The sequence below is a fragment of the Lycorma delicatula genome, chromosome 6 (assembly GCF_047948215.1).
Source record: "Lycorma delicatula isolate Av1 chromosome 6, ASM4794821v1, whole genome shotgun sequence".
NCBI lineage: Eukaryota > Metazoa > Arthropoda > Insecta > Hemiptera > Fulgoridae > Lycorma > Lycorma delicatula.
Window position 1 is genome coordinate 61,199,390 of NC_134460.1, and position 19,137 is coordinate 61,218,526.

The 19,137-nt window shown below is 31.8% G+C and overlaps 1 protein-coding gene across 1 annotated transcript in view; it reads right to left on the reverse strand.

Annotated features, from left to right (window-relative positions):
* Yip1d1 (Yip1 domain-containing 1) overlaps positions 1 to 19,137 on the reverse strand; it is a 586,067-nt gene that overhangs the window by 51,269 nt on the left and 515,661 nt on the right. Inside the window, exon 4 of the mRNA XM_075369948.1 lies at positions 8,280 to 8,461. Within this exon, the coding sequence (XP_075226063.1) occupies positions 8,280 to 8,461 (182 nt within the window). The remainder of the gene's footprint in view (positions 1 to 8,279; positions 8,462 to 19,137) is intronic.

Consider the following 19,137-nt stretch of genomic DNA (forward strand, 5'->3'; position numbering starts at 1 on the left):
ATCATTGGGGGTATTAGGATAAGCCATGACATCATGATACTCGTAATCGTATCACCGGTTCTAGCGTAGATTTTATCCGATTTGACAGTTTTGTTTGATGTTATGGACGATAGGCTAGACCTTAGATATCCATTCCAGATCATCCATTCAGCGTGAACGCTATCCGTTCGACGGATACCGTTATCGTTGAGTGGATGTCGTTGAATGGTTACCAAAGTTCAGCCCGTTCACATAACACGAGAGAAAACTCACGCTAGAATTGATCTCTGTTATCTACTTATACAGTTAAAGTTTAATTAATAAATTATTTTGATAACGAAATTTATAAACCAATAACAAGTATCCATCTATCAGTTAACTTCAATATTAAAAGTTTGCTTTTTATATAAATCGTAATTTCCTTATTTTGAATCGCCATTAAAACAATGTTCTAAACGATGAACCAATATTTGATCTTTGCAATCCAAAATTATAAAATGAACTAAATTTTAATTTGGCGGGAGCTATTTAAACATGCATGGTAAATACATCGATAATTTTGTAACTGTCCGTACGTTTATAAGGTGCCTTCGATTTTCTTATTCCATATCTAAACGTACTGAAGTTACTGCCTGTCAAAATTAAAAATGTTATTAAAATGAAACAAAAATTAATTTTGGTTAGTCATTGTGGACAGGGAAATTGATATTAAATGAAGATATTATAGAAATCCAAAATAATCCCTTACGGCATGCCGGAAGGCGGAAGTAGATTTCACCGGTGCTAAGTAGGGGATAAAAAAGATTTCCACCTTAAAGATAAGAAAAATTTGAATTTCACTCAATACGACAAAGGTTGCATGTGGACAAAAGTTTCACACATTTAGCATATGACCATCTTCTTACAATTCCAGCAACATTTTGGTCATCCCTTTCCGTAAGGGTTGGTCATATAAAAATTTGTTTCAGACAAAAGTTTAAGAGAATGTTTAGAGAACTAACGGTCAATTTAAATCGATTCGATACTGTGCTTATTAAGGGAGAAATGATTTTTTTTTTGTCTTCAAAACCTCGTTTTTTCCACCCCCAGGCCAATGGTCGGTGACAACAACAAATTTATTCACATACGTTTTAAGACCTTATCCAAGAAATAGTAGAAACTTTAAACTAATTCGATATTTTCCTTAATAAGAAAGTTATAGCGATATTTTTTTTCGAAAAAACCCGACCCCACATTTTCCCATGGTTTGATATTGACCATTAACGAATTCGACCGAGATTTTCGGTCATTACATTTTTATGTATCAATTTTAACTGGCGCAAAATTACGGCAGTTATCGTGTCCACAAGAAAGTTAAATATACGAGGTGTAGTAAAAAAATACGGTGAATAATTTTTTATTAAAAAAAGTAATAAGGTTACATAAAATTCGATTTAATCTCCTTCAAAGTACTGTCCTTGGCTAGCAACGCACTTATCCCAACGTTGACTCCATGACTGGAGGCATTTCGGCGTCTTTCGGAAGGGCTTTCAGCTGCTCGGTCGTGGCCCTCTCAATGTCAGCAATGGTGTCAAAACGTTTTCCTTCAAGCACAGTTTTAATTTTTGGGAAGAGCCAAAAGTCGCATGGTGCTAAATCCGGTGAGTATGGCGGATGTGGAAAGACAGGAACACTTTCTTCGGCCAAAAACTCGCAAATGAGAAGCGAGGTGTGACACGGCGCGTTGTCGTGGTGAAGAAGGAAGCCATTGGTCCATTTTTCTGGTAGCTTTCTTCGTACGTCGTTTCGCAAACGTTGCAGTACACCCTTATAAAATTCAGAGTTTACAGTTGTTCCCCTTGAAGCGAACTCTGATCGCACTATGCCCTCACTATCGAAAAAAACAACGAGCATGACCTTGATGTTGGATTTTGACTGACGTGCCTTTTTAGGACGAGGAGGTGAACTGGTTTTCCATTGGGAACTCTGCATTTTGGTCTCAGGGTCATAGCCATAGACCCAAATTTCATCTCCAGTTACAATTTTGGCCATGAAGTCCGGATCTGCATGAAGACCACCCTTCAACTCCATGCAAATTGACACACGATTTCCCTTCTGTTCATCACTCAAAAGTCTGGGAACAAATTTTGCACTCGCTCGTCTCATTTGCAATTCATTAGTTAAAATGCTTTGAACGGATCCGTACGAGATGTTAAGATCTTCCAATAGCTCTCGAATAGTCATTTGCCTGTTTGAACGAACCATTGTTTCCACTTTTTGCACATTTTCAACTGTTTTTGAGGTTACTGGAGGTCCCGCACGCTGCTCGTCTTCAACAGACTCATTTCCGTTTTTAAATCGGTCATACCACTTGTACACAGTCTTCAAAGTTACCACATTATCGCCGTACACCGATTCTAACATTTCGTGAGCTTCTTTGGCACTCTTTTGCAACTTAAAACAAAACTTAATGTTAATGCGTTGTTCAAAATCCATGTTGCGCGACAGACACGATAAACACAACCTCACTCTAGCGGCTCTGGCAGCTGACTGGCAAGCTCGAACGTGTTACAACTTGTCCCTGCCTGTCTCAATTGATCACGCTATTGGACAAATTACAGCATGTGGATGTAGCGTCGGTAGTTGCCGCTATAAAAATTCATTCACCGGATTTTTTTATCACACCTCGTATATATATATAAATACAAACTTTTGAACTGAAGGTGGTTTTGGGGTCTGGGGGATGTGAACGCGCGATTTGTCGAAATTTTCCGTTAGTCGAATCCTGGTACCTATTACAATAGGTAGCACAGTATTACAAATAGGTTTATAAAAATTCAGGTATATAGATTTACACAAATAGGTCTATTACAAATACTAAAATAGGGTCTTATGAATTCTACCTAATTACAGAGTCATCTGTTAATAACGTATATTACAGATTTAACTAACAACTTTTTAACCATTTTGTGAATCTGCTGCATTTTTACATATAAAATTAAGTTGTGTTTTATCTTATTTTGTTGTTGGAATATTATGTCGGAACGGGAGTTACGGGGGAATTCAATGGCGGAGGGGCCAATAAAATTCTACTGTTTATCATCATCTCTGATAAAGGTCAATGGAGGGGTTAGAAAACTCTGACTACTATATTTATAAGTCTAATCTTCGTAATTTGGCAATTCTAATTAAAATAAAGGAATTTTAATATGAAAATTATGTGTAAGCGTGGTACTTTATAAAGCTCCATGTTGAGACGAGACAATATGCATTGTTTTCGTGTTATTTTTATGTATTGGTTAGTTAATACGCAGTAAATAAAGATGAAATAGCAATATTTTTGAGGTTTAACTGTTTTATAACAGTTATGAGGTAACCAGTTTTAAAATAGTGTAGTTTATTATGTGATTTTTAAATAAATCTTTGATAAAAGTAAACTCATTTTATGGTAATGTTACATTGGGGAAAACTGGCTATAACTTAACATCTTTCAAGAAAAACTTCTACTCAAAATAACACTTAAAATTGTTTCTCATACTTAGTCCCCTGCAACACCTATTCATTTTATTTAATACACTCAGAAATAATTCCATAAAATTTGTTAAAGTAAAGTGTATACGAATTTAACTAACTGCATTAATTTTCTTCTTATAAAACTTTTAATTCATTTTTATGACGCATAGAACATTCATTTAATAACGACGTAAAATTACGACTTTAAAACACAAAAATTTATTCAGTTACTTGTTTATAATGAGAGTACGTTAAAATCACCTGTTTCATACACACACACACGCGCACGCGCACACGAACACACACACACACACACACACACACACACAGAGAGAGAGAGAGAGAAAGAGAGAGAAACACAAATTACAAATGAAAATTAATTAACATGAACAACCCGTAATGAAATATTCAATAAACTTAAAGTTTCAACGATTACTTGAAACTTAAGTGATAAAAGTTAAGTGATTTTGTTAGCTTAATTAAGAACCGTATATTAGAACCTAAAATTAAGTCTGTTAAGAACTGTTATTTAACAATTAACAGATTGTATGCTATAATTTAAAACTGGATGGCATAAGCATATTTTATATCTAACTACGGCGGTTTGTTTTAAAATTATAATTAATGATAAAGAAAGCTCTTCATCAAACACTCAGTCGAGTAATAATTAAAATAATGAAATAATTCACAAAATAATTAGTGACGATAAAAATAAAGGAAGTGTTAATTTCAACGAAAAACTAAGATAAGCGGTTATAGAAACAAAATCGTAAATCGAAACCTTGAAGAACAGATTATAAAAACATGATTTAAAGCTAATGCAGATAACAAATTATTATCATCAGTAGATACAGATTGTTAAGTTTATGGTAAAACTAAATAAAAATATAAGAAATTAAAAACAATTAAGTATTAATGATATTTTTAAATTAAATAAATATAACCAAAGAATCTATTAATTAGAGCCACTAAACGGCTAACCAACCATAATGTTATCTATATTGAACATATAAAATTGAAGATATTTTCTAGTTGAAACATACTAATAGTATCACTCTGATTGCACAAGCCGGAAGCAAAAGGTTATGGTAATCTATATCCAAAAAAATTACAATGTAATTGTAAACCGTACGGTAAGAGTCTCGCAGATATCATTTCTTCCGCTCAAAAAACAAATATTTCTGTAATATAAATAAAAATCTTAACAAAACGATACCGGTATCAAAAAAGGTGAGACACTACATTTATATTATCAAAATCTGTTGTTAATTTAGAATTTCTTTAAAATAATACATGTTAAATACGTGTAATAGACAATAGATATACAGTAATAGATAATAAACATTGTTTGAGCATTCCATACAATAAACAAACAAAATAAAAATTTGTTACAAAACTATTACCGGCCCAATTACATTAAATAAAAAACGCATAATCATAAGAATTGTATTATTTATGTAAAATTTGATATGTATTAAATATAAATGAAAACGAGCCAGTAAGAGTTTTGTAACATTTTTTTTTTTTTTTTTTGCTAATTAAATGGAACGCTTAAATATTGTATATTATCTATTGTTTACATCTATTATCTATTACATATATTTAACACGGATTTTTTTTAAAAGAAAATTCTAAATTAATAACAGATTTTGATAATAGAAATGGCGGCTGAAACATCATACGAGTCCGGGGCCAGATGGTATCCCCACGGAAGTTATACGGATACTCGTGGAGAAGACGCCAGTGAAGCTGCTAGATGTTTGGAATGGTCTGGTGCTATCTGATTGTATCCTCTAGGAGTGGAAAGAACCTCGTTTGGTACTCCTGCCGAAGCCGGGCCGACGAGATGTTTATCGTCCGATTTGTGTGACTAACTCGATTTGTAAACTTCTGCTCTGGAGAAGATAATTGATGTTCGTTTGAAACGGGACATTGAAGTTCAGTGAGGATTTTCTGAGCTACAGTACGGTTTCCGAAGAGGTAGGTCGGCCCCTGGTGCTGTGAGATATGTGTGTCGCTTGGTTGAAGAGGCGACAGTCAGGACCTGACGTACAAGGCGCATTCCGGTTGTTATCCTCCTTGATGTTCAGAATGCCTTTAATTCTGTACGTTGGGGAGCAGTGTTTGCAGCCCTACGGGCTAAGCGGATTAGCAGTGGCACGAGAAGGCTTGTACAACGATACTTACAGGAAAGGTACCTGATCTATGATACTGAGGACACCCGACTCAGGTTTTCAGCCACGTGTGGGGTTCCACAGGATCAGTGATTACTCCAACCACGTAGAACCTGGTCTGTGACGGGGTGCTGCGTTTTCAGTATCCTGTCGGGGTGATTCCGATCGTCTTTGCAGATGACTCGGTATTGGTGATTTCAGCGAGGCAAGTGGACGAGATGGTTGTTATTGCCAACGAAGCAATTCGTCGTGCGCATGGCTGGTTGCTGGATACAGAGCTGACAATCTTCCCGGGCAAGACATCATTCCTATGTCTGGCAGGCAGGCGCCTCTTACCACCTCTAAGGATTATGGTTGGTGACACTCTTATATTTCAGGTGGAGGCTGCGAAATATTTAGGTGTGTTGCTGGATCATCGTCGCTCCTTCACCGTGCATGTCCGGAGGTATCAGAGAAGGCAGGGGCGATGGTGACTGCCTTGAGTAGGTTGTTAGGAAATGTGGCCTGTCCTCGGGCCTCCAAGCTTTATGGTAATGTGATCAACTCGTTACTATTATATGGTGTTGAGGTCTGGTAGCCGGCACTGAGGAGCGATAGGAATAGACACATGCTTGAGGGCTTGCAGAGGACGATAGCTCTTTGCATAGTATGTACGTACTTTTCTGTCTCCACTGATGCGGTGTTGCTTATTGCGGGGGTCCCCCCATTTCAGCAACTTGCCGCCATGCAGATTGGGGTTCTCCAAGGGCTGGTGAGGCTAAGATGCAAGATCGGATGTTCCAAGCTTGGCAGGCACGTTGGGATCGATCCTTCACCGAGCGGTGGACTTAACGCCTGATTCCGCAGGTGAAGCCATGGCTCAGCCGTAGGTTTGGCGAGATGTCCTATTGGTTGACCCGACTCCTGTCTGGCCACGGTGTGTTCCGGGTACATTTGAAAGCAGGACAGTGGGCTGATGAACCCTTTTAATTATCCTGTGGGGTGCTCGACACTACGGAGCATGTCGTGTTTGCCTGCCGTACCTGGGACAGGAAGCGTTTGCAATTTGAGTTGATTACTGGGCCATTTACGGTGGATAGTATCATGGGCCGTATGTGTGCGAATGAGGTACAATTCCGTGCTGTATCTGATTTTATCACTTGGGTCATTTAACATAAGGATAGGAATGGTAGGGCAAGGAGGGGATGATGGACAGCTCCCTGCTGAGCTGCTATTCGTTTGCGCATTCACAGATGAGTACCAGCGATGAGGCATGGGGACTCTATCGTCCTCTTGTAGAAAAGACCGAGTCCCGGCTCCTAGGGTGGGGGAACAGAAACGATATAGTCGCGCCTGGTAACCCTACTCTGGGAGTTAGAGGCAGGCATTAATAGTTAAGATCCAGCCGGCTTATAAAAGGACACTCCCGCGGATTGTGTTATGCTTCTCACTGTGGAATCCGATTCGGTCGTGGGGGGAAAACTGACTAACGAAGGAGATTTATAAATTAATAAACAATAATAATACTCGATCAAGAACTATTAATTTTTATTAGTTAACAAAATTAACTAATTTTTTTTTTTTTTTTTTGTATAGAAAATTAAAAATTCTATACAATTATTTTGCCTTTGAAAATAAATCTGTCTCCAATTTGAATCAAATTAAATTAATGAAAAATATGCTTTGAAGATTAGGATAAATGAAATATAATTTTTAACAAGTATGCTTTTTAAAAATGTACTATCCATTGCAATAATTTCAGAATTTATTTAAAATTAAGTGCTTAATAATCTACATGAGATGTTTACATATGTTGTTTTAATCTATATGTTGCTGTATGGGAACTTTTACTATGCTTCGAACGTATAATTCATTACAAACTACACAGATCGTAAATTACTATTAAAAGTGACATCTCAGTTTTCTATTAGAGTAGAATATAGCACCGTTACAGTGCTCTAAAGCAAGGTATGTTTTCATTGTAATCCGCTATTATGTGAAGTGAACGTATTCTTTCCTAACTGAAGGCGGAAGTTTTCTAACGTTTTTAAAGAAATTATTTCTCTTAAAACCCCTTTTCCATTACGTTATTAACTAAAATTATGTAAATTCTAAAGTAAAATACCTTATTTTAAATATATTTTTATGATACTATTAATACAATTTATTAACAACTTAATGAAATATTTAAATTTCACTAGAGGGAAACCAATGAATAACGAAGAATTTTACGTATAATTTGCTGAACGAATGGAACGTAGATAAAAAAAGTTATTACATCATTTTTTTCCATTTCGTGTGGTTCTCGAGTCTTACTTTCAAAGATAACCCTTTCTTTCGAACGAGTAGTATGATTCATTTTTTTTTCTATCACTAAAATCCTAATTTCTTTCTTGCCTTCTTCTTTGTCATTCCTCCTAATCTTAGAATCTGATGTGAAATATATAGGTTAGATGAAAAGATTGATTTAATAAAAACAATAGTTGTCACCTCGTATGTTTTATCTATATATCTCGAAATTTACGACCAATGATTAGAATTAATTACATAAATTTTATTATATGAAGTACGGGACTTGGAATATTAACTCGGAAATTCAAAAAATTAACTAATAAATTCACGAAAAAAATTAGAAAACTAATCATCTCAACTTACTGCAAGGAAAAAATAACGTTAACTCCAGCAAGTACAACCATCGGTAACAAACAATAGCCGAGAACGGAAACAACGCCTCCGATAGTCACTCCTGATGCGGCCATTAAAGAGAGTAAAGCATACATTGCCAGGCAACCCATTACGCCAATTCCATAGATGTAACTGAAGTGCATCTTTCCGCTCTGTAAAATAAAAATTGAAATTGTTAGTATATTTACCCATTAACACAAAAATTGGATTTTTTTTTACATTACGACGTTTTGAAAACGATACAAATTTAACACAAGAGACAATAAATTAAATTTGGCGTTGATTAAAATTGATAAAAAACTGAAATTAAAAAAAATAATCATATTAATATTATTACTTTCCCGACTAGATAGTACTATAACAGAGCTATCGTAGCTTCCTCATTAGTCGCACAACTCTCCCTAACGTTCTTTGAATCACCGAGGTCACAACGGATGACGAAAATCGCACTTCCAGATCTTTCATGGCCGCTACTTCAACCTTTATGGTTTTCATCACCCGTTTAGACTGGCTCGTCCACCGGCTTGTTGTAGGACCGAATAGTCCCTCCATTAATTCTAGGTCTGAATGTACATCAGAATCCTGTGTACATTTCTGCTGTTTCTTTCTTTCGCTTCTCTTTCTTCCTTCTCCTTTTGCATCATTTCCCTCTCTATTTGCCTGCTTTGCCTATTATGCTTCGCTTGTATTTTTGATTCCTATACCTTTTGCATGTTTTCCACCTGGATGATCTTTCGCCACAAATAGCCAGGCGAATGCGGTTCCTCATCCGATTCTACTTTACTACTCATATTAAATAAATATAAACAACTAAATAATGTCTATCAGTGACAAGAAATGAATACAAATCTAACAGCCACACCTAAAAAAATTAAACAAAGCAATCAGCCAATCAAAATACTAATATGGCCACCGCGTTGGCAAGCGGTTGCTACAGTAAACAAAAAGAAAATAACAAAATCAATTATAATAAAATATATATATATGAAACCAAAAAACAAAAATTATAACAAAATAAACAACAAAAAAGAAACCGATAAGCCAATACAAAACTATAAAAAGAACCATTATCTAGTGTAGTTTTATTAATAGTTATATTTTTTGTTTATAGAGTTCTTTTTTTGCGTTCTTGAGGCATTATTTTGGTTTGATATTTATTGTTATTTATTTAGTTAGTGTTTTGTATCATGAATAGTTTAATTTATATTTATATGTTCAGTTTATTGCTTATTATAGTTTTTTGCTTATTATTTTGTGGATGAGTTGGATGCCTGAGTTGTGTGCTGGACTCATCCCTAACACCGCGTAGTATAGTGGTTGTATCTGCTCAGTAGGGTGATCCTATATGGGACCTGATAAAATTATTTATGATTGTGGATTCCGAGCTAGATGCGGTACTCCGATGTGAATGTCGCTTGTGGAATTTGCATCGGTGGCATCTTCACAGCGGCCAGATGAGATATGTCTTGAGGCCATGAAAGTGACCTCCGGTAAAGCTCCAAGGCTAGGTATGGATGGGATGACGTGATGGTCGGACCGATCATCTGGTGGGTGTCTTCCCCTCGGAGGCAAGAGCTATAGCTATAGAAGGTGAAGTATTGCAATCGGCCTGATTTGGGCATATGCGGTTTTCACCAGATTTTGACGTTTTGACACCTAACAAACGTAAATACTAGATGGAAATTTTCCGGATGTTAATGTTCGTGTATTGGATGTTGGCCTCTAAATCACCAGAACTACTGGACTGATTTTCACCAAACTTGGTCAAATTACTTCTATACATGGGGCAAAGATACCATTAAATATTCAACTTAAAAAGTTAGGAGGTTGAGGCTGTAGAGCATGGTCACCCTCAGTATATCGAGATTTTAACTAATTAAGGTGATAGTTTTCATAAGTTTATTTGTTAACTATTAAAAAATAGTAATATCTGCCAAAAAAATATATATTTTTTTTCTTTTATTTAATTCAATTATTCTAACCAAAGCGTGCGTGCATACCGTATTTAATTCGCGCAAGTGTGGCGGTACTAGCGGCGACGGTTGGCACAAACTAAACTAATGTAATTTCACAACTTACATCGAATAAATTTCGCTCTACGGTCGGCAGACTGGTGTAGCCGCGTGGTTTACTGCTCCAGGTACTGAATCGACCGGGCGATCGAGTTCGGGAACCAACCAGACCGAACTACTTATACTTTAAATATTATTCATTTATTTAATTCTACCGCTCTTCTGTGACGTCTAAACATAGCAGACGACTACAAAATAAAACCCTTTTTTCTGCAAACGTTGTTATTTTTTAATTGTTAATAAATGTACCTATGAAAAATATGACCTTAATTTGGCGAAATATCGAGATACTGAGGATGACTTTGCTCAACAGCCTCACCCCCTTGACCTTTTAAGTTGAAAATTTAATGCTATCAATGCCCAATAAGAGTAATCTGACCAAGTTTGGTCAAAATCGGTGCAGTAGCTATGGAGATATAAGGTGATTTAGAAGCCAACACCGAATACACGTACATACAAAGACTAACATCCGGAAAATTTCATTGGTTTTTTGGGTTTCTTAGGTGTCAAAACGTCAAAATCCGGTGAAAACTGCTTTTTCCCAAATTGGGCCGATTAAAATACTTTCCCTTCTAGAGTTATAGCTCTTCTATAGCGCTATATACAGGAAAGTAAAAGAACAAGGAATTTTAATTAATACATACTATTAATATACGCTATATCCTCAGTTACTGTTAATGATTGATTGACTACTGAAATTCGCATCTGTGTTTAGATTTTCAGTAAATTTTTTGTAAATCCTTTAGTACACTCTCTTAATTTATCGTTAGCTGTTATGTAAATTTCGAATTATAAAAATCAGCTTCAAATTAAATACAACTTATTTACTACAATTAATTCTCTAATTCTAAAAAATTATGAAGTTGAAAAGTATATTTAGTAAGTTTTAGTGAGGTTTTATAATTTTAAACGTTCATACACTTTTAAAAGCTCACTGAAATTGTAAAATATTCTCTTTCAATTATAATAAAATTGTTTATAATTATAAAAAATTGTTCAAATATTTTTAACTAATTTTTTTTAGTTAGTATTTTTAACAGCCGACTTATAATTAAAGAAAAAAAAAACATAAATTACTTTTTTTGTAACTTATATCATTATGTGATGTAAATAAATTTAAAAAGTTATATTAAAATAATATTGCATTCAGTGAACATAACTTTCAATTCAATGTTAAAATAAATACTTTTACCTTTCAAAAGATTAATGTTGAAAGGAAGCTACTTAAAATCTAAGTATTTGAAAATGTAATATTAATATTAGAAATACAGCGGTTTTGTGATACTAAATAATAATAGTAATAACAATAATAATATGAATTAAAAGCTTTTACAAGAATCACAATAACTTCAGTTCTTGTTTTAAAATGTCATAGAGAAAGTTTAATGACGTAGATACATTAGAAAATGTAGAAGAGCTATAAAAAAGAAGGTAAAACAGATAGTATAAAATTTATGAAGTTGCAACGTTCTGTAATGAGACACATTGTGTAAGATTGCATTTAATATGAAGTGTATTGTACTAAAGTAAAGTGTACGCTATGGTTTGCTGCTGTACTACATTTCAGATATGCATGGGCCACCGCTTTTCAATAAACTCTTGCATCCAATCAATTATTTAGTTCTACCTACAGCCTCAGGTAACCAAAAACACTTATAAAAGCTGTACCTCTATTAGCAGAACATGAAAGTTTGTATTATATCCGATATTATCTCATCCACGACAACTTTTCATTTATAAATACCATTCTATACTATACTCTATAACTTATTTCTAAAGCAGAAACCTTTAGATAAGAAAGTTTTGTTAATTATGAATTATCATTGTAAATTTTATTCAACATATAAATAAAAAAATTAGTTAAAATGGCGATATATCTCTAAAGGACTTATTGGGGACAAAACCAGGTAAAGTTAAAATAGGGATTAGTGTATTGTACACTTATATTTCCTTCAATTATCCATCCTGCTGAAAATAATAGGTCTTACTTCCATAATGGTTATATACATTTTTATAATAAAGGAATTAATATTTTTAACTAATTCCGCATTAATGATGGTATTCTAATTAAAAGATTAAAAAAAAATAAAAATAAAATATAACTTTATCAAGGAAAGAATATTAAAGACACATCGGCAGAAGATATAATTTCTACTTGAGTAGATAAATCCAAATATATTGGTTACTTATATTATAAATTTGAATAACAATAAAATTTCGGCAAAATAATGAAATCGTTATGAATTACAATACCCACACGACAAATTATTTTGTTAGTTAACAAACAGAAATCATTAAAATATATATGAATATTATAATAAAGAGATATTAATTAATACATTTATTTTACGTTAATTTTTATTAACTTCAGCCAAAACAGCAATAATAAGGTAATTTTTTTAAATAAATAAAAAAGTATATGAAAATTCGAACAGTAATAAAGGTTTACAGGTATTTCATCTAGTAATCTTGTGTAGTCCTTTTAATTTTTTATCAGCCCTTAATAGGTAAAACGTTAAGGAAGTTATTATTTACGTCACAATAAGTTAGCGAGCTGTTTGCAAACTATGGAACTAATAGTACTTGTTCCGACAAACTAATGAATCTTATTTGTTCCTAAATTGTGAGCTCCTTCAAAGAAAATAAACTTTATCCTTGTGGTTTTCTTTCAATAGATAAAGAATCTAAGCTAACAGTTAAGTTTCTGCATCTATTTAATAATACAGAGCTGACCTTTTACGAGCAGAGAATAATATTAGTTGTACTAAGTTAATATCTGAGATGCATGAGCAGCTTCTTTTTACTCCCTTGTACGAAGTAGAGGAAGTATTGTGATCGCGAAAAATTTCAGATTTCGGAAATAACAATTTTGACCATCCCTGAATCCATTTTGACTAGTTTCGGCGTAAAATCTGTACGTACGTATATGCATACGTATATGTATCTCGCATAACTCAAAAACGTTTAGGCGTAGGATGTTGAAATTTTGGATTTAGGACTGTACATCTAGGTGTGCATCTTCCCTTTTCATTGCAATCAACTGAAAATAAAGTGGCCAAAAAAGCCAAAAAAAAAAATTATTTTAGACTTTTTTTTAATTGCAGTAATAAGCCCTCCCCGAGAGCTGTCAATGATATGTCATAAGTGGTACTTATTTTTATTGATTCCACAGTTATGGGAAAAAAATATTTAATTAATTAAACTGAGAGCTTTTCAATGATATATAATAAGTAGTTTATATATTTTCATTGGTTCCAGAACTATAGTCAAATAAAATTGTAATTAATGAAATATTTGGATCTTACAAGGAGAAGGCACATCGGTTCGAATCAAACTTCATCTCCTTTTTTTGTAATTTAAAATATATGCATTTATTAATAATTATTAACCATTGATTGTAAAAAAATTTTACCATAAATAATATTCAATTATAACAATAAATAAATAAATAAATATATATATATATATATATATATATATATATATATATATATATATATATATATATATATATATATATATGAAAAAATATCGAAGTTATTAATAAAATAAAATTGTATGTAATTTTCATTTTTAAAAATGTGTATATGTAATTTAATAGGTATACAAGGAAGTTATGTGGTGTCCACATCAGACGTTTTTCTAATACAATCAAAAAATCTAACACATTTTATACTAATTTCAAGTGTTTTTAACTAGCAGTTTTAAAAATTAGTTATTCTGAGTATGCGAATATTTTTAAAAGTATCTTTCTCTTCTGCAAAAATTGTACCTTGTTTACCTCTTTGTTTTAAATAGTAATATAGAAGTATACATATAGATAAATAAATATATTATATAATAACATAAATAAAAACGTTTGTGGTTCTATCTGTTTGTTTGCAACAGCTTTACGCTAGAGCCAACCGACAGATTGCTTTCAAATTTTCAGGATACTTGTGTTATCCCAGAGAAGGTTTTAAGTCTTCGATTAAGGACTTAACCGGCTTGGGGATTAAGATATTAAAAAATATTCTTTAAAGAAATAATGATTAATCCTTTTACTTCATTATATTTCTGTCACCATAACAACAGAAATTCGTTGTATTCAAATGACTAATTATTTTTTATTTAATGAATATTTATAAAACATTTATATTCCCACAATCACGAGAGTAACGAACGTGTCGGGGATCCAGCTGGCAAAGCCCTGACCGGCTATTGAATATGTACATTGAAATGCATTTACCAACTTAAACCTTCATATAAAAATCTAATATATACTGAAATAAATGTAGACTTCTCGTGGAGATAAAAACAAAAAACAAAAATCTCCCACGGATAATATGTAGTGAGAGAATAATATCCATTCATTTATGTTTACTTTTAGAATTTACAAGCTTTAAAGTAAATAACAGGAAAATAAAAGGTGTCGAAAATCTGTCAAGAACGAAGAAGTAAAACTACGTAAGATAGAAATATATGAATGGACAAGTTTTTGAACGGATATTGATTTGAAATTTAATTTACTTTTATTCAAGATAGCCACAGAAAATAAATTTGATCGATAACAAGCATCCATCATAGTTGTATATTTCGTGCCTCATTACACGTCTACCCTACCATTTAAAGCTGCTAAACTAAGAAAAATAGTAAATTACATATTAATTAGTTACACATATTAATATTAATTATTTTAATTAACTTGAGAACTTTAGATTTTAATTTTTTAATATTAAAATTGTAAAGAACGTTATTCTTAACCAAAATATATTGTTCAGTTCCAATATTATTCAACTCGACATACATATACAAAATAGTAGAATTTTCGCTAACAAATTGAATAATTTAAATGTGTTAATTAATATAATCATATTCGCCATTATATAATCATTTCCTCCTTTCTAGCAAACCTATCGCTTTTTCCCATCCTTATTAGTATAAATTGTAAATTAGCATATAAAATGTAAATCACTACCACTTTATCCTGATACCAGGATAAATAAAAAAAATAATCAGGTAAAAAAAGTCTACCACTTTTTTTACCTGATTCATAAATCAGGTAATGAATTTGAACTTTTGCACTTTGCTTTTATATTGCAACTAAAAGAAAGGTACTAAAAGAAAGGTCATTGACCAAGTTTTCTAAGCGCATTTCGTAAAAACTACACATCGAAGCGAATATAAACCCGGATTAAAGCTTTAACTTAATTTTATACGTAGTTATACTGATATGTAAAAAAATATGTTAAATGAAAAGATATACAAAACCTTCTTTGTATAAAATTTATTATAGAACTCCGACTCTGATCAAACTAAAAATTTTATTCCGATTCTATAGCTAACTTTACTTGTAGAGTTTTTCAAAAATGTCTTGAATGATTTTAATATTAAAACAAAATAGTTAAAATGTATAAGTTAAAAAAAAGGATTTAAGTTGCTTATAGTAAATCCAGAATAAGATGATTAACCGTCAAAGCTGTATCAGCGTACAGTGTTGTTTCGGTGTTGCTTTGGTGTGGAGTTATTCACCCTGTGTTTAAACAAGTTTCTCGTAAACTTAATCAAGTTAGTGAATTCAGGAGAACAATTTACCACAACAATTTCTTGAGTTTATCTAATGTTCTTGTTTCAAGTTTATTTTCCGTTATACATTTCTTACCGATATTCTTGTTTTGTTTTTTAATTGATCTTGCATCAAGTTTCTAGAACAACGACATCATATTTTCAGGAGTAATAACTTTGTTACATTTTTCAATAGCTACCTTCTTAACAGTGCTAGTCAAACTCAATAACTGCCAATAAAAATTTAGTTTTTACAAAAGTAGAACAGGTCTATGTTCACAAGAACATTTTACTCAATACTGAACTAATTATAGAGGATAATTAAACCTCCATGAATCCCTCTTCTTGGATATATGTTAAAATTATATAAGTTTTAAATCTTCCGTCTTTGGTAAAGTTTTACTATTAAATATAATAATATATGATGGTGGTACCTTTTATCCACTCGCAAATCTTGGCAGTTTAAAACATTTATTTTCATATCTGCTATGAAAATTTGACCTATTTTGTTCTTAAATTATCTACGTTTAAAAAAATGTCAAAATTTAAATTATGGAAGTGAAATTTAATATTTTGATTTAGTATCCATACAGTAGGAGCATGGAATTTTTAAAACAATTTGGTAAACTGTTACATTTCCTTTTTATAAAGGCTAATTTTTTTAATGTTAACTCAACATTTTTTTTTTTTTTGCTGAAAATAGAACTTTTTCAAAATACTGAAAAGTAAATCACGAAAATTTTTTGTTTTAAATTTTGAAAAAAATTGAGCCATTTTTCACGAATACTTTTATAATTTGAGAAAATAGAGAAATCAGTAACTTTCAAAATTAATTTATTAGTTCATGTAGAACAGGTGTTGAAAAATATGTAAATTCAATAATATTTTATTGAAAAATTAGTTGTAATCTTATTTAGGTAGACTAATGATTGTATGAATGACTAATAACATTTCTGGTCATCGTTTCTCCAGCAAAATCGATGAAATTTATGTATGCACATAATTTTAATAAATTGGCAAATTGATTGCTGCTTTTCTCCATACCATAAACATAATATTATAGAGTATCTCATATTATGAAAGAGGTTATAATAATATCTGTGGTATCTAAAGTATGATTAATGCTATGTTTAATAAGACACACCGCCCTAATTCATTGAAACAGTACAGGTTTATGTAAAAGCGTTTCTTAGTTCATACTACTGGGTATATATATTCAAACATTCAACTTACTGGGTATAACGTTCAAACATTCGACTTTCAAAACTTTTATATTCTTTCCTTTATGTACTTTAAATAATAGTATTTTTGTGAGCATATGATGGGTTTTATTAAATTAAATCAGAATTTTACCTGGTATCATCAATACTGTTTAACAAAGGACAAAGAAAAATGAAACTTATTCTATTATTATATGAAAATTTCAAAATTGCAATATACATTCATAATTTGAAAAGAGACTTTAATTTTAAAACAAATTGAGTTTCAGAAGGAAAATGTAAAATTAAAAAAGGAAAATTTAAGTTTAAGAAGGAAAATTTAAAAAAATGTATGTGGAATTATACTACAAAATACTCCGTTATATATAAGAGATAAATTGATACAATATACTTCCAAATACTACGAACAATTTTTGAAATATAAACGAAAATAATATTTAATTGATATTAAATTCTATTCAACTGATCAATTTTTTTCATTATTAAATTAGATCAGTAACGGATTAATAGTAAAGAAATATATAATAATATTATTAAAACAATAGTAATAAAAAAATTTAAAAAAATATTAATAACGCAATATTTAATAAATTGGTGATGTATTAATAGTTAGTAAAAATGTATATCCTTATATTTTTTACGAATATTAAATTAAGTTTTCCTGACTGTTGCACGGTTTTAAATAGACCCTATAATCTGCTGTGTTATGAGTGAAAAATATGTACTGAAAGATGAAATAATTTTTTGTTGATAGGACTTTTATAAATATATTTTTATTTGATCCTCATTGTCTGCTCCACTAGTACAAAACTATGTAAAGAGGAATAAAGTTATACAAAAGTTTTGTAAAGCAAAGTGAAGCATCAAAGTTGATTTTAAGGGAAGGAATTGGAGGAAGAAGCGATTCTACACAACCGTAGTAGAAGTGGAAAAGGCACAAAGGAATAATGGGGTTACTTGTACAGTTCAGCTTACCAAGCGGTTCATGTCGTCAGACAGTGCTAGATGCTTACTGGCTTTGACGCAGTTCAACTTACAGTTTCCCGTCAAAAGAACGAGTTTTAGAAGTCATCCGAGCTGTGTGCCCACTCCCATGCTAACAAGTCGGTATAAAGTTCTGTGGCGAGCGCAAACTTTTCACTTAGCTTCTGTTTACGGAATTATGTTGAAAAATACAATGAAAACCAAATTACCGGATTTCAACAATGTCAAAAAGATACTCCTGTCTTACTTTGTGGTTCACTACTTAAATTGTATTTACCTTTTTTTCTTTGAAAACAAAACTTTAACAAACTTTTATTGTTTTTATACCTGGAATGTTAACGACATTTTGAAAGCAGTACTTTTAAGTTAAGGCCTAGCATACCTTATTAAATAAGATTTTATTTAATTAGGCCTAAGTTTCTATTTGCTGTATTTCTTTTGTTATTAGAACTAACTTTTTTAAAACGAAGTTAAATATAAAGAAACTTTACAAAATTAGCTTTGTCAGTAATGTCACATGCACTGTTATAATATATACAAAACATCTCAAACAAGTTTGTAATTACTAAATAATAGTAGAGGGTTAATTTATACTTATTATCAATTAATTACAGGTCAACAAAATTAAGGAATGTGAAAGTTGTTTGTAATCTGGTAACTGATTTTTATGTGATTTTGTGTGCTGACTTAAAATATGGCCACCGTTGTCTATCAGGTAAGTATTTTTCACAATACTAAAATAAGTAAATGGAAAAAAGACATATTGTACATGTATTCCACGTGGAAAACTTTTATTTATAAAAAAAGTAATAGGACTTAAGAAAGATTTTTTGCACATTTTCTTACGCCTGTGAAGACTTGTACTGTCTTTTTCTTTTTCTTTCAATACATTTCAGACCATATTTTCTGTTGTAGTCAGGTTCCGTCTCATCTATATGGATGCACTAATAATAGTCTGCAATCATGTTTACATTCCACCTTCCCTGGTACCTGCGTTCCATTTCCTTT